The sequence below is a fragment of the Danio rerio genome, chromosome 15 (assembly GCF_049306965.1).
Source record: "Danio rerio strain Tuebingen ecotype United States chromosome 15, GRCz12tu, whole genome shotgun sequence".
Classification (NCBI taxonomy): Eukaryota; Metazoa; Chordata; class Actinopteri; order Cypriniformes; family Danionidae; genus Danio; species Danio rerio.
Window position 1 is genome coordinate 821,569 of NC_133190.1, and position 17,272 is coordinate 838,840.

General features: G+C 39.1%; 2 protein-coding genes and 1 long non-coding RNA gene across 3 annotated transcripts in view; 2 read left to right on the forward strand and 1 right to left on the reverse strand.

The window, feature by feature from the left end:
• The first annotated feature begins 2,735 nt into the window (after positions 1-2,735).
• LOC137487708 (uncharacterized) lies at positions 2,736-8,785 on the forward strand. The gene is made up of 3 exons (XM_068213655.2): positions 2,736-2,780; positions 3,712-3,879; positions 7,874-8,785. The coding sequence occupies exons 2-3, from the start codon at positions 3,762-3,764 to the stop codon at positions 8,659-8,661; spliced, it is 906 nt and encodes a 301-aa protein (XP_068069756.2). The 5' UTR covers positions 2,736-2,780; positions 3,712-3,761; the 3' UTR covers positions 8,662-8,785.
• Positions 6,236-17,272, reverse strand: part of LOC141377992 (uncharacterized) — a 199,496-nt gene continuing 188,459 nt past the window's right edge. Inside the window, exon 3 of the long non-coding RNA XR_012391230.1 lies at positions 6,236-6,352. This is a non-coding gene — a long non-coding RNA (uncharacterized lncRNA). The remainder of the gene's footprint in view (positions 6,353-17,272) is intronic.
• zgc:113294 lies at positions 11,325-17,126 on the forward strand. Its single transcript, NM_001013549.1, is given in 3 exon segments — positions 11,325-11,393; positions 12,862-13,017; positions 16,075-17,126. Coding segments are annotated over 2 exon segments (999 nt in total). The 5' UTR covers positions 11,325-11,393; positions 12,862-12,902; the 3' UTR covers positions 16,959-17,126.

The window sequence follows — 17,272 nt, forward strand, 5'->3', positions numbered from 1 at the left end:
TTGCTATATCTTCTCCAATTGATTCGACTTAAGGTAACTGTCCCAGAACATTTGGAAAAGTCCCATTGACTTTAACAATATGTTAATTTAGGCTTGAAACATGCTAGCAACATGCTAATTCATACTCAAACCAAGCTTATGTTAGCAACTGCCTAGCAACTACTCAGAACACCTAAGCAACCACCTAGCAACACCTTAGCAACTGCTCAGGACACCCTAGCAACTAATCAGAATATCCCAGAAACAACCTAGAACGTCTGAACAATCACCTAGCAACACCTTAGCAATCACCTAGGAACGCTTTAGCAACTGCCCAGCAACCAAACAGAACACCCTAGAAACACATTAGCAACCACCTAGCAACACCTTAGCAAGCGCCTAGCAACACCTTAGCAACAACCTAGAACACTTTAGTAACTGCCTAGCAACACCTTCGCAACTACTCAGGACACCCTAGCAACCACCTAGCAACACCTTAGCGATGACCTAGAACACCTTAGCAACCACTCAGAACACCCTACCAAGCGCCTAGCAACAACTTAGCAACCAGCTAGCAACACCTTAGCAATGACCCAGAACACCTTACCAACCGCCTAGCAACACCTTAGAAACCAAGAAGCAACGCCTTAGCAACCACTTAGAACACCTTAGCAACTGCCTAGCAACCAATCACAATACCTTAGAAATTACCTAGCAACCACTCAGAACACCCCAAGAACCAGCTAGCAACACCTTAGCAACCACCTAACAACACATTAGCAACCCCATAGCAACACATTAGCAACCACCTAGCAACCACTCAGAACACCCTAGCAACACCTTCGCAACTACCTAGCAACACCCGAGCAACCGCCTAACAACCACTCAAAACCCACTAGCAACAACTTCGCAATACTTTAGCAAAGACCTAAAACACCTTAGCAACCACCTAGCAATGCCTTAGCAACCACTCAAAGCAATGCTCTTAGCAACTACCTAGCAACATCTTAGCAACCACCTAAAACACTGTAGCAACGTCTTAGCAACTACTCAGAACACCCTAGCAACTGCCTAGCAACACCTTAACAACCTCCTCGCAACACCTTAACAACTACCTAAAACACCCCATCAACACCTTAGCAAATGCCTAGCAACCACTCAGAACACCTTAGCAACCACCTAGCAATGCCTGAACAACCAGTCAAAACACCCAAGCAACGCCTTAGCAACCACTCAGAACACCCTATCAACTGCCAAGCAACACCTTAACAACTACCTGAAACAGCCTAGCAACCACCTAGCAACACCTTAACAACTGCCTAGCAACCACTCAGGACACCTTAGCAACCGCCTAGCAATGCCTGCACAACCGGTCAAAACACCCTAACAACGCCTAAGGAACCACTCAGAACACCCTATCAACTGCCTAGCAACGCCTAAGCAACCACTCAGAACACTCTAGCAGCCACTTAGCAACCACTCAGAACACTCTAGCAGCCACTTAGCAACCACTCACAACCTCCTATCGACAGCCTAGCAAAAAAAATACAAATCCATATCAGAAACCTGCTAACCTGTATGTAGTCATAGCTGTTTCAAACCTCTTAAACTACTTCAGTTATTTAAACTTTAAATCTACGTCACACTTTCAGACGAGGCTTTCTCGAGACACCATAAAGATTGTCTATGAACTTTTATAGTTAATAATTGGTGGTTTGCTTTTACATTTTTGTATTAACTTTAATGTCCATGAGCACTGAGGACGGAGAGAGGCATCATGTGAGAGGCAGTATTGAGCAGAGCCTCCATTACCCCATCATTGCTTCATCCTCTGTGATGAGGAAGCAGAGAGAGAGAGATGTGCACAATGGAGGAGATGTGATGGAGAGAGGTGATGGAAACTGAAGGAGAGAGGGGAAAGATTCCTCCAGCTATTAGAGCTCTTAGCGAGTGGTATAACCTCACCTTTCTTCCTTTTACTGATTTTGGTATTAAATGTTTTCATTCTGTGAAGCACTGATGAAGCACCTGCTGTATGTGGCATGCTGATTTTGTCCTGCATTTATTTATATTTGAATGGGCTCATTATTGTTCAGTCATGTAATTGACAGTGTTACCTGATAAATAAATCGTTATGTTGGATTTATGATTTTTAATTCTACTGAAATCGTAATGACTATTAAATAGTGGTGTGACGAGACGCCTACACCACAAGACGAGACACAAGATCGGGTTCACACATTTTTACCATTTTTAAGAAATCGTCTTTTCGTTCATTCATTTTCTTTTCGGCTTATTCCCTTAATTAACTTGGGGTTCGCCACTGCGGAATGAACCACCAACTTACCCAGCATATGTTTTACACAACAGATGCCCTTCCAGCTGCAACCCATCAATGGGAAACACCATACACTCTCATTCACACACAGACACTACTGACAATTTTAGCTTATTTAATTCCCCTATAGTGCATGTGTTTGGACTGTGGAGGAAGCCCACGCCAACACGGGGAGAACATGCAAACTTCACACAGAAACACAAACTGACCCAGCCGAGGACTCAAACCAGCGACCTTCTTGCTGTGAGGCGACAACACTACCCACTGTGGCACCCATTTACACATATAGTAATTATAATTAAAAGCATTAATTTAAATATATTTTAAGCCAAACACCATAGTATTGTTGTTGTACCTGTTTTATGGAGGAATATCTGAGAAACGGGACTTTTATTTTGATTCTAGTGCGTGACGTCATAAAACTGCGCCACACTTCTGCATAGTTTGTTTCATCTGAAGAAAGGTTTGTGTTTATAATCATTTCAAGTGATGAAATTGATGTCGATTATCTATATACCCATATACAGACTTAAGAATATCCAGTGGATTATTATCATGCGTTATCCAACATGTGTAGTCATTATTTTTAAGATCAACATGAGAAACGCACGATAAAGAGAATCCGCGTCTAGTTTTATGTTGTGAATCAGTTTATTATTAACTCTAATTCAGTTTATAGCGAGTAGAGATGCTAGTCAGCAGAATGTAATACTGCTAAATACGATTCACTCTTCTGAATCGCCACAGTTTGATACTGAAACCCGACTCCTGGACACACCGCACTCCCGATCGCGGGCACGCGCTTTAGTTGTTATCACGAGACTATTACCGATCACTTTTCCACAGTTAGCGCCAAGAATCGTAAGTTTGACATCTAAATAATTACAGAATTAACTTTTATTAACTCTTTCTTCCCATGTATCCTGCATTTCGTTCTCATTACTAAAACAAATCACGTTTTTAAACGAGGAGTAGTTTCCCTAACACTGTTTACTGTTGTCAACATCGACACAATATTTATTGTTCAATCAGGATTTATTATTAGACATGTTTGTTATTATTATTATTGCATTCATACGAGATTGTACAAGCCTGCAGGGTGTGTTTTCAGCAAAGCATTTAACAATACAGTAATGGTCAAAATGAATAGATGCAAAGCAACACTGTCCATAATCTTTTAAATATAATAACTAACTAAACAAAATTTAAGTCATAAATATGATGCATCTGTATAATCTGTGTATTAACGGCTTTTAATGCTAGTTTTATTGATTTGATTGATAATGGCCGTGAGCTATCACCCTGACTCCCTCACTAGTGCACTGACTACTGAACTAGAGAGCTGATGGAGACTGGATTTGTGTCTTTCTGTTCACTATTCTGATCTTCAACAGGACAAACAAAGAAGATCTGCTGAAGCGACTGAGCTCAGACTGTTATAAAGATGGCGTTTATTAAAGAGGAGAGTGAAGACATCAAGATTGAAGAAACATTCACAGTCAAACATGAAGAGACTGAAGAAGCTTTCAGAGTCAAACATGAAGATCCCGAGGAACAAACAGGTTGGTTTTCATCCTCAAAGCTCAACATTTGATCCTCATTCAGATCTGCAGCTCTACACTGATCAATATTTCTCAAGTGTCCTCATTAAAGTGCTTTAGCTGACACACTGATTCAGCATATTCAACAACCGACAGTCTTTTGCTGCATCCTAATTTGCATACTATCCCACCTAAATAGTATTTGAAAATAGAATTAGTGTTTCTCAAGCTATCTTGAATAGAGTATGCTAAAGGTTCTCGGATGGTGTATTTCTGCTAGAAATTTAAAGTGTAAAACCCTTTATACTCTAACCCAGTGATGGCCGAACTCGGTCCTCAAAGAGGCCGGCGTCCCGCTGAGTTTCACTCCACAATAATCAAACAGACCTGAACATGCTAGTCGGCAGTGTTGGGGGTAACCCATTACTAGTAACATGAGTTAGTTAATAATCAGGGCTTGACATGAACTTTTTTGTTCACCAGCCACTTTGGCTAGTAGATTTCCAACATTGCCAGCCACTCGTCATTTTCACTAGCTACAATTTTGTTGTTAGGAAAATATATTTTATATGCACAAATATGACTTTGACACGCTAAAATGACTTGATTTAGATGTTGTATGTCCACATGCCTCCTCATTCATTTCACTTTTTGTGTGTGTTGTGTATGCCCAGGTAAAAAAAAGTGCACTAAAATGCACTTGAAGTATACTTAGTACACTTTTCAGTAATGTACTAAAAGTGCTCTATTTTCGCACACTAATTTTGTACTTAATGTACTAAAAGATAGTATTAAGTATATGTTAAGATAAACTTAATACCATCTAAGTGCACTCAACTGTGCTATTTTGAGACACTCTGAAACTGATCTAAAATGTGCTTTTATCATACTATATCTGTATTTAAAAAAATATATTTAGTTACAGCTAGACATACACTTGAACCCTACTTTTAAACATTTAAATATATTTATGACTAATTTAAAGTATATTAGTAATATATTAAAATATTCAAATTGTAAAAAAAAAACGAAAAAGTGTGCTAAATACTGTATTAAAAGTATTTTGGGAAAATGTACTTCTACAATACATTACTAATAGATTTTTAATAAAGTCAATTTAATGTAAACTAAAAATTACCACACTCAAAATCAATTTAAGTGTTAGTGATAATAGTGCATTCACATTAAGTGTACTTAAGTGCAACTTTTGGGAAAATGTACTTCTACTACAATACATTACTAATAGATTTTTTATGTATTAACTTATTTTAAACTTAGGATTAGTATGTAAACAGTGAACTAAAAATCAACTAATGTTAAAAGCATTTAAAGCACACTTTTGAAAAACACACTAATAAAACTCTGCTGGATGTTTTCTCTGTAGTGTACTTTATTGTAGTACACTAAACATTTATTTAAGTATTACTGGTATTTGGTATACTTTTAATTAGTATATTTATAGTGTAAAACCATTAAACTTTTATTAAACACGAACAAAAATAACAATGTACTAAAAATGTGTATTTTAGTTGCATTTAATTTTTTTTTTTTTCACAAATGTGTCACATTGCAATTAGTGTTTATTTCACATGACTTTTCAGGGCTCAAACTTAAGGATTTACGAAATTTATCTCTGATCACACCAAAAATAAATAATTACTTCTTAGCCATGTGTCAAAACAAGTAAAATATAGCGCTATAAATGCTCATTTTATTAAACAAAACCTTTCTTAAAATAAAAAGAGACAAAAAAGAAGAACTATTGTCTTGTATCTAAAATATGTTAAGCAGTGACTGCTGCTGCTTACAAAAGGATATATATATATATAATTAGTTTTTTTTTTTTATCTTAAGCTCTTGAAAGCAGTAGGACTGTGGGTGCACGATCATTGTTTTTTATTCCAGTCTATTTCAAAGAAAATCGATCAAACCAGTTGAGTTTCCTCTAGGCACAGTTGCTTCGCGCAAGTAAACAGGAGTGCACACAGTTTTTAACAGTCGCACGCATCACAGCACCTTTGCACGTGAGTGATCATCCACTCATTCTGTATTCAGCTGCTTTCTTTTGCTCGCACGAACGATTATTTCTGAAAGTGTAAATAATATTGTAAATATACACAAATGTATATAGTTTGTGGCACAGAGTGATCGTTTGGGAGCCGCACGTGAAGTATGAACAAGCACTTAGCAGTCAAAATGAAAGCGAAAGTGTGCACTTCATGTAAATGATCGAATCGCATTTGAGAGTTATGATTACGACAAGCATTTGATATGTTTTTTTCTTTCATAGCGAACAGAGTTGTGCATGAAAATAAATGTTTACAGTGTCAGTATAACTACTCTAGCCTATATAATGTTGAATATAATCTGATAATGACAAATGTCTGATTTTACCAGTGAATCAAATTGTCTAAAAAGGTTGTCAATGACAGATTGCAAGCATATATCTCAAACATAATAATTCAACATCAGAATTATTATAAGTATTATAAGTCTTAGAACTTCCGATTCAGTCGCCAATGGGAGAAATGACTAGGAATAATAAACGGCAGAAAACAGTCAAACTACTTGCTCTACAAACAAATGCTTGCATGACTATACAGACCAAGTAGAATAATATAACAAGAAAATATCAAATTGCAACATCAAGCAGCGTAACGAGCAGTTTTTAATGTCTAAAAATGAATGGAAGTGAATGAGACCAGAAGTCTCAAGCCAAAAAGATTCAAATGGCAGCGCCCACTCGTCGGCCGAGAATAAGGTCAATAAGCAGGTGTGTTTCTGTGTGTCCACAGCGCCGTTGATGCAGGGCTGGACTGGGACAAAAAAATTAGCCCTGGCATTTTGAGCCAGATCGGTCCACTACATACAATCAAAATAATCCTTATCTGCGTGCACTTGAAGGTTTACCAACTCCTATTCTATAAAAGCACAAAAGCCTTGTATAGGAAATAATAAGAGTTGACTTGGCATGTCACGATTTAAATTTTTAATCGAAATCGATCGAAATTTATGCTCAATTTCAATTATCGAATCAAAAAGTAGAATCGTCGATGCTGCCACGCCCCCATGTCACGTCAGCTTGGCTTGCCAAGCGGGAAAAAACAGGCTTGTTGAAGTGCTTGTTAAACTGCAGAAGCAGGAGACCCGTCGACAGAGCTTAAACCCTCTCCTGTTTCAATGAAGTCGCCGGTGTGGAAGCATTTTGGATTTCCAGTGAGTTATGTTGACAACGTTCGTGTTGTCGACAAAAAAAAACACAGTTTTGCAAGCTCTGCTATGTACGTATTACGTACGGTTCGTCCGATAGACAACACCAGCATCACGATCCTCCGCCCGCCCCCGTTGCAAATCCGCTCGTGAAAAGTACACACTCAGGCCCTGTTTACACTGTCTTTGTTTTTAAATGGCATTTTAGAACGACAATTTGACATCCACAGTGGCGTGTAGCATTTCTGAGCAGCCCTCCTTCCTCTCTACCTCTGAAAATGCACATCACGTGACCACACAGACACAGACGCACTCACAGCCATGCGCTCGAGACAGCAGGTCCAGGCAGTCTGAGGACTGCTTCAATCTTTCACTCACTTGTACTTCGTCATTTTAGCGAACACCTCAGATACTGTTGGCTGGTTCCTGTTGGTTGTGCGTCTTTTTTACCGACGCCATTATAACGACACAGATCACTGCCTATTCACGAGTCCCGCAGAAAAAGTGATTGACAGGTGGTAATTATGTGTGTATCTTGCCTTTATTCATTTACTGTATGATTTGTTTATGGGTAAAACAAAGACCATGCAGGTCAGGTAGTTTAAACGGTAGACTAAAAATAATTAATTGGTCATTAAATAATTATTCATAATCGAAAATCAAATCGTGCCTTTAGAATCAAAAATGTAATCAAATCAAGGATTTGGAGGATCGTGACACCCTTAGAGTTGACTAATTAAAAACGTAAAAATATATATTTATTAAATAACAATTGTAACACTTATAGGGTTTGTTTTTCCCACAGAACACCTGATGCCACTCAAAGAGGAGGGTCAAGATCAGAATGAAAAGGAAGAGGGGGATCAGGATGAGGGATGTCTTGATTTCAGATCTGGAGAAGAATCAGAACAGACGGAAACTTCTTCCCAAGAAACAGCCCAGAAGACCAAATCTAACACCTGTCTTGAGTGTGGAAAGAGTTTCACTTGGAAACAAAGCCTTAAAAAACATATGCAGTTTCACACTGGAGAAAATCTGTACACTTGTCAAGACTGTGGAAAGAGTTTCACTTGCAAACAAAACCTTACACACCATATGAGGGTTCACACTAGGGAAAAGCCTTACAATTGTCAACAGTGTGGAAAGAGTTTCGCTTGGAAACAAAACCTTACAGAGCATATGAACTTTCACTCAGGGAAAATGCCTTACAATTGCCAACAGTGCGAGAAGAGTTTCATCTGGAAGCAAAATCTTACAAAACATATGAAGTTTCACACTGGAGAAAATCTGTACACCTGCCAACAGTGTGGAAAGAGTTTCAGCGGGAATCAATACTTTGTAGAACACATGAGGATTCACACCGGAGAAAAGCCGTTCACCTGCCAGAACTGTGGAAAGAGTTTCATATGGAAAAAAAACCTGTCAGAACATATGAGGACTCACACTGGAACAAAGCCGTACACTTGCCAGCAGTGTGGACAGAGTTTCACTACTAAAACAAATCTTACAAGACACCTTAAAAGGAAAGTTCACACTAAAGAGAGAAGCATTGAACATGCCAACAGTGTGGACACTGTGGAGCTTCAGAAATAGATTTTACCTTGATTCTCATGTGGTGGTTTATTCTGGTTAGAAGCCTCACACCTGTGGATTGTGGCAAGAACTTTAAATCTCTCAAGACACATGAACATTCACACTGGGGGTTTGTTTTCAATGTGGAAGACGATTCAGAACGTAAAACTTGATTATCTTTCAGGAGAGGATTCTTAGGGCGTACTCACACTATGCCATCTGTACCGTGCCCAGGCCCGTTTCCCGAATCGTTTGAGAAGTGTAAGTGCGCTGAATCGGGCTCAAGCACGCTTCACTTGGCCGGCCCTGGCCCGGTTGGAAGAGGTGTGCCTGAGCGCGGTTCACTTGGGCTTTGGGCTTAAAAGCTAGACGTGACTTTAAGGGACTGTTTCATATGGATTTATTAATAATTCTGACTGTTCAGTGAACACAAACTGCCGTAGTTTATTAAAGACGCAAACTCCTCACTGCACCACAGCTGCACCTTCAGCAGACCTCCTCATTCCTGCAGCACGAGAGCTTTATGATTGTTTATGAGCGCCAAAAATGGCGGATCTGTTCGGCGAAATATCTGACTGCGTGTCCCCGCATCCCTAAGGACTGTTTGGCGAAATATTTGACGGCATATCAAATGACTGACACGATATAACTAGAGAAATCTCCACGGTGCTGCTGAGTGAGAGAGCGCTTCTCACTGAACAGCGCAGCAGCGATGACGTAAGCGTGCCGAAGCCCGTTTGTGGTGTGAGCGCGGGCCGTCGGGGGAGACGGGAGGGGGGACAAGCGTGCTTTGGCCTGGTTCGAGGCAACTGTACCTAGTGTGAGTACGGCCTAAGACAACCAAATCAGGAATCATTAGTGTGGAGTTTCATAGGCAGGACGCAGGTCATGAGTAGGCCCACACGGAATCTGCGCGTGCATCATTGAGTCCATGTATTTACATGTGTAAATGTGTGCAAATTTATATTTATTCAGTTTTTAAATTAATTTCACTAATATTATTGTGATATATTAATAGTAATATTATAATATTTATATGATTTATTTACAGAACAGTTTGTAAAGTCATATTTTCTGTCTTTTAGTAGAGATATTATGAGAAACTTTCCTTGTTCACCAAATAAATAGATCTAATAGGATTTGCATTGTAAACATTAAATTCATTCATTCATTCATTTTCTTGTCCGCTTAGTCCCTTTATTTATCCGGGGTCATCACAGCGGAATGAACCGCCAACTTATTCAGCAAGTTTTTTTCACGCAGCGGATGCCCTTCCAGCCGCAACCCATCTCTGGGAAATATCCACACACACATTCACACACACACACACACTCATACACTATGAACAATTTAGCCTACCCAATTCACCTGTACCGCATGTGTTTGGACTGTGGGGGAAACTGGAGCACCCGGAGGAAACCCACGCGAACGCTGGGAGAACATGCAAACTCCACACAGAAACACCAACTGAGCCGAGGATCGAACCAGCGACCTTCTTGCTGTGAGGGGACAGCACTACCTACTGCGCCCTGTAAACATTAAATAAAAGTTAAAAATTTATAATTTTTTATTTGATATATTCAGTTTTTTGTTATGATACTCCTAAAATTATTCCGCATACTTCCATACTATGCAGTACACTAAAATCAGTATGCGAGCCGAGTAGTATGTCCGAATTCATAGAAATCGAAAATCAGTATGCGAGAAGTACCCGGATGACTTACTACTTCCGACAAAATTCTTAAGTGCACATCCCATGCATGCTGCACTATCCCATGATGCCCCGCGACAGAATTCATGAATGGGACTAAAGCGACGCAACTGACGCAGGTAGGTCACGTGACCATGAAAAAATGGCGGATGTAGTACGTCCGAATTCCATTCGTACTTTTCACATTAATACTGTATGAAACATAGTTTTCTAACGATCTAAGTACCTACTGAGTAGTAGGCGGTTTCGGACGCAGCCCTGGTGTCTTCAGTCCCTAAACGTCTTTTAAGTGTTGTGAAAAGGAATGGCAACATTACAAACGCTTTACTCTTCCAACTCTTTTTTTAAAATGTGTTGCGAGAACCAAAATACACAATCATGAGGAACACGTTGCTTCTGTATTGTCTGTAATGAAAAACAAGTCAAAGTAAATTTAGAAATCATTATTTTTTTCATATTTGTGTTTTCCATATTGGCCAAACGTTTTCTGATTTGGGCTGTAGCTGGTCTGACACACTTTCTAAGCTATGCTTTACCACAAACTAGAGAGCCACCATTTTATATAATAAAAAGTTAAGATAATAACCTGAGCAAAATAGAAGGCATTCATGCTATTACTGTATTTTGTGTTGTTCTTATCAACAAAATAAATCAGTTTTCACTTTAAAAGCACAGCAAGCGGAGCACTGTAGGTATAAAAAGGTAACATAATTAAATGTGATTTAGCATTTGAGCAGACATTTATCCATTTTCTCTGTAGAGAGAATAAGTTCAGCCTCCTGGTTGAAATAGTTAACACAATAATAATAACAATAATTATAATAATAATAACACATTAATTATACATGTATCAATAATTATTTTAACATTTTATGAAGTATATTTTAAACCGAAAGCGTATTACTACAGCTATTTAACCACTTATTAATGGATGCATATATCTGCTATTTTAATATGTGAACGGGACTTTTATTTTGGTCTACTTATATGACGTCATAAGGTTGCGCCGCGGACCCACATCTTGTTTTTCAGTCGGAGAAAGGTTTGTATTTTAATCATGTTAAGTGTTAGAATTGATCCAGATTGTTGTTATATGTGTAGACTTTAAGATAATGCGAATTGATTATTCTGTGTGATATTATAATACCCTTTCTAACATTATAATCAACCTTATTTTAATAAGTAAATTGCCTCTACACATGAAAAACAAAATAAGCTGCGTCTCATTTAATATTGTGGATCAGTTTATTAACATTTATTCAGTTTCTAGCAAGCAATGATCTGAAACAACCATCTAAATCTGCAGAACATGATTCACTTAGCAGTGTTTTGAATCACCACAGCTTAATACTGAAATCCAGCTTCTGGATAAATCATGAATAAATCACGAGTACTTTTTTATGGACCACCCTACTGAGATTTTAATAGTGTTTATATTGCATTTATGGTATCTATATGGGATCTTGTTTATATTTATATACAATAATATGATCAAACCACCATTCCAAGAGAATAATATGAATAATAGTGACTGCATGTAAACAGGATTAAGAGGTTTGCTCCTGACATGTAAACGTTATATTGCGATTAAGTCCTTGCTTTGATTATTGGACATAATCACATTATTTGTGCACATCTAAATGTGTTCATTTGTTTGTCATGAGTCTTTATCAATTCCATTTTCCCACTGTCAGCACAAAAATCTTGCATTTTACACATAAATGGGTACTGAATTAACTTTCAATATTTTTCTTACATTGCTGCATTTTGTTCTTATTTCAATTGATATTTACATCACGATTTGTTTATTACATAAGGAGAAATAGTCTTCACCACAAAACATTTACTATTATCATCACCAGGGCTGTGTGATTTGGGAAAAAAATATCTAATTGCAATTTATTATTATTTTTTGACCTATTGTGATTTCAATTTGATTTGCGGTTTAATTTTGTATGCAAGCTTCAGCTCAATATTTATCGTAGCTTCTTATAAATAAAATTATTAATTTATTATAAATTTATTATTAATTAATACATTTCTTATTAATAAAATGACCTTACCTCTCTGTAAACAAGTTGAACTCAAATAATTGAGATAGTGTAGCTTATTATACAACAAAAAATATTAAATCCAGAACACTCAGCAGATTAATAAGGCTGATAAGAGCCTTTCTGTAGCTTATACTGTCTAAAACGTAATCATCACAGATGCTACACAAAATATCATGATGTTAAACGTACAGCTGTACTCCACAGTGGCTAAAATACGTGCGAGACGGAAGTGTATATCGCTTATCCTGCGTTGAGATGAGTTTTATTAAAGGCACCGTGTCTTTAGCGAGGTCGAGTGTTATGACATTAGTTATCTCCTGAGTAGGGCTGCACCAGCTCTTCATAAGTTCCTTCTTAAAATGGAAAGTTTAAAAGCATTTAAATACACAATAATTGTTGTGTTTGTATAATTTGCCATGGTGGATGCAAAACACTGTTAACTTTGTTCTTATACAGGGTAAAACTGCTGAAGCGACTGAGCTCAGACTGTTGTAAACATGGAGTTTATTAAAGAGGAGAGTGAAGACATCAAGATTGAAGAAACATTCCCTGTCAAACATGAAGAGATTGAAGAATTCATAATCAAATATGAAGATCCTGAGGAACAAACAGGTTGGTTTTCATCCTCAAAGCTCAACATTTGATCCTCATTCAGATCTGCAGCTCTACACTGTTCTACTTTTCTACTTTTAAATTAGATTGACTGATAAGAGTAAGTGTCAGGACACAACAAGCCACTGGTCAGCATTGGTCCAGCGAGTCTGTTTGGTTTGTTCCACACGTACAACTGAGGGCTAATTGGCAATGATTACATAACAGCTGGTATGAATCCCACAACTGAAGCCACATTCACTCTTCATCTCAGACAGGAGAGAAGTTATGCCTCGTTCCCACTAGTAGCGGTTTTGTAGCTGCCTGTCGCTCAGGTGGCGATTGAAGTCGCTAGTGGGCATAAAATGCTTAATTGCAAAGATGATTAAGAAAAACTGTGTTCTCCATCACTGCGAATATTAAATTTGCAAACATACAGCAGGACACCGGCCTTCCAGGAGTGAGTTTTGTCACCCCAGTCTTACACCAGGGGTGACCAACCCTGTTCCTAGGGATGGCTGACGTGAAACTGACGTTTCGAAATCCCGAAGCGCAAGTGTTTTGAAACACTGCACTGAAGCATGATCCGAAACACCCAAGTCACGTGACTAAAGTGATTCAAAGCATCGATCACTTAAGAAGCGTTTCGAGACCTGGCGAATCTGGATGTAACTACCGGGGTCAGATTAAATATTCGTCTCTTATGACCTAGTGGACTGTGCGTGTGCATGCTGTTACTATGCTTCCACTGAATTTTTGGGTTCGAATCCCGACTTGTACAAATACTCCTAATACATAGTTTTATGTATTTTAATCATGTTTCTGTTTTATGGTGTAGCCTAAATAGATTACAGCTGCGGATATGCCATCAATATAGCATCATTTTTGTAACACTAAAACAATAATGAATATTTTTACAGTACTGTGATGGTTGGGTTTAGGCTTTGGGTAGACGTTAATGAAATACAATAAATGTGAAATTTAATGAATAATATAAATATTTCTTGATACATTCTGGCCACAACTGTGTCTGATCTAGCAACAACCCTGTTTTAATACCAAAACAAGACATATTTATTCACAAAGTGTTTATTCGGATGTCAGACCAATGTTGAAACAAAATGATACAAGAGCAAAGCATTACCAACTGGCATTAAAGCATTTCAAAATAGCTGTATCAGCCTGGATTCGAACCCACTATCCCCGCATGGAATTCAGAAACCTTAACTGCTCCACTAAATCTCTTGAATATAATTTTCTACAAAGAGGGGTTTAATACCTCAATTTGCTAAATTGTTCTTGCTGAAGCTGTATCAGTGCAATACATAAAACATTACCACTAGGTGTCACCGCAGAGTGGGGTTTCGAAACGTTTCGAAGCTTCGATTGTTTTAGTGTTTCCTGAAGCCTCGCTTTGCCCACCACTACCTGTTCCTGGAGAACTACCTTCCTGCAGAGTTCAACTCCAACCCTGATCAAACACACCTGAACTAATTAATTAGGACCTGAACAGCACTTGATAATTACAGGCAGGTGCGTTTGATATGGGTTGCAACTGAAATTTGCAGGAAGGAGGATCTCCAGGAACGGGGTTGAGCACCCCTGCCTTACACCTTACTAATGAAATATTGGGGTCTAAAACCAGGCATTTCAGTTTTATTGTCCTACTCCTTTGTGTGTGTCAGAAAAAAAGTTGGGACAGTATGGAAAACGCAAATAAAAAAGTAGTTTTTCATAAATTTACTATGACTGTTAATGTGTTCCTAATTTTTATAAACGTTTAAAAAAATAAAAAAACACATAGGCAGGGCGACCGTTGGGTGTGTTCCAACTAATTGGGGGATTACACTCTCAGCCTCCCCGGAAAAGTCTATTTCTGTCATTCTGTTGGGGGGGGGGGGGGGGGGGTGCTCTGGGAATATGGGGTGTAAGAGGCTGTTCATTAAGGGCTGTCTCGTCCCTGTATGAACAGACCAGGAGCTTGGCTCACCTTGCCAGGAATAAGTCAGACTTGTTTTCAGTGCATGTTGGACTCCGGCAGGGTGGTACTTTGTTACCGATTCTGTGCAGCTTTGCGGTCTGGTTCAGGGACCACAGGATTACATCTATGTTATTTGCAAGATGATGTTGTTCTGTTGGCTTCATTGGACATTTAACATGCACTGGGTGGTTTGCTGTCAAGTGTGATGCGGCTCGGATGAGAATCAGCACCTCCAAGTCAAAGGCCGTGAGGATTCTCCGGAAAAGGTGGCTTGCCGTCTCCAGGTTGGAGGAAAGTTTTTTGGGTTTTATTTACAAGTGGAAACAAAGGGAAGGATGGAACGGTAGATTGACCCATGGATCGATGCAGCGGCAACTGTATTGTGGTCAATGTACTGGTCCGTTTTGGTAAAGAAGGAGGTGATTTACTGGTCAATTTACTTTACTACTATCACCTATGGTCATGAGATTTGGATCATGACTGAAAGGACAAGATCTCAGATACAAGCGGCCGAAATTAGTTTTTTTCGCAGGGTGGCAGGGCGTACTCTTATAGATGAGTTAGGAGCTCTGTCACCCTGGAGTAGAGCCCTGCTCCTCCACATCAAGAGAGGCCAGCTGATGTGGCTCGGGCATCTGTTTTGGATGCCTCCTTGGACACTTACCTAGGAAGGTGTTTCAGGCATGTCTCACCAGGAGGAGGCCTCTGGCAAGACCCAGGACACGTTGGTGGGACTATGTCTCTTGACTGGCCTGGGAATGCCTCTGGCTCTGGAGGAGCTAAATGAAGTGTCTGGAGAGAGGGAAGTATGGGGTTCTCTTCTGAAACTGCTGCCCCCATGTCCCCGCCCCGGAAAAGTGGATGAAAATAAATAAAGAAATGAATAATTTTCTCACATATTTGTTGGCAAACTGGTGATCTTCGGGCTATCTTCACTCCTTAAAGGACTAGACCTTTCTTGGATGCTGCTTTTATACCCTATCATACTTACAATCACCTGTTGACATCACCTAACTCAAATCATATCATTATTTAACCAATTTACCTGATGATGAAATTACCTGATTCTATATTTATTTGTCTTTTATTCTCTACAGAAGACCTGATACCACCCAAAGAGGAGGGTCAAGATCAGAATGAAATGGAAGAGAATGATCAGTATGAGGAATATTGTGACTTCACACCTGAAGAAGATTCAGAACAGACAAATGCCTCTTCAGAAGAAACCGCCCGGAAGGCCAAATCTAATACCTGCCATCAGTGTGGAAGGAGTTTCACCCGTAAACAGTACCTTATAGAACACATGACAATTCACAATGGAGAAAAGCCTTACACTTGCCAACAGTGTGGAAAGAGTTTCACTTGGAAACAAAACCTGAAAATCCATATGAGGACTCACACTGACGAGAAGCCTTACACTTGCCACCAGTGTGGGAAGAGTTTCGCTCGAAATCAAAACCTTTCAAAACACATGGGTGTTCACACCGGAGAAAAGCCTTACACGTGTGAGTGCTGTGGAAAGTGTTTTACTCGGCAACAAAACCTTACAGGACACATGAGGGTTCACACCGGAGAAAAGCCTTACACTTGCCAACACTGTGGACAGAATTTCACTTGGAAACAAAACCTTACAGGACACATGAGTATTCACACCGGAGGCAAGGCTCACGCCTGCAATCAGTGTGGAAAAAGTTTCACTCGGAAACAAAACCTTGTCGACCATATGAAGATTCACACTGAAGGAAAGGCTCACACCTGCCATCAGTGTGGAAAGAGTTTCACTCGGAAACAGATCCTTACAGAACACATGAGGACTCACACTGGAGAAAAGCCTTACACTTGCCAACAGTGTGGGAAGAGTTTCGCTACTAAAGCATACCTTAAAAGACACAAGAGAGTTCACACAGGAGAGACAAACCTTACACCTGCCAACAGTGTGGACAGAGTTTCAGATATAAACATTATTTTGATTCCCATGTGAAGATTCATAGTAGATAAAGCTTCACGCCTGTAGACTGTGTGGTAAGAGCGTTACATGCATGAAATGACACACATGGAGATTGTCATACTCATTTACTCTAAAACTATGTATAAGTGTGTATGTTTTACATGGGTCGCTGTGTTAGCTTAATAAACCTGTGTTGTTTTTAAGATTAGTGTTTGTGTGGTTATGTGTTTACTAATTTACTGTCTCGGCTGTTGCTATAGTTTTATATTCTTATTGCTGGACGTGTAATGGACCAGGGGTGCATTTTCGGAAACCAACGTTAGCCAACTAAGGTTTATAATTTTATT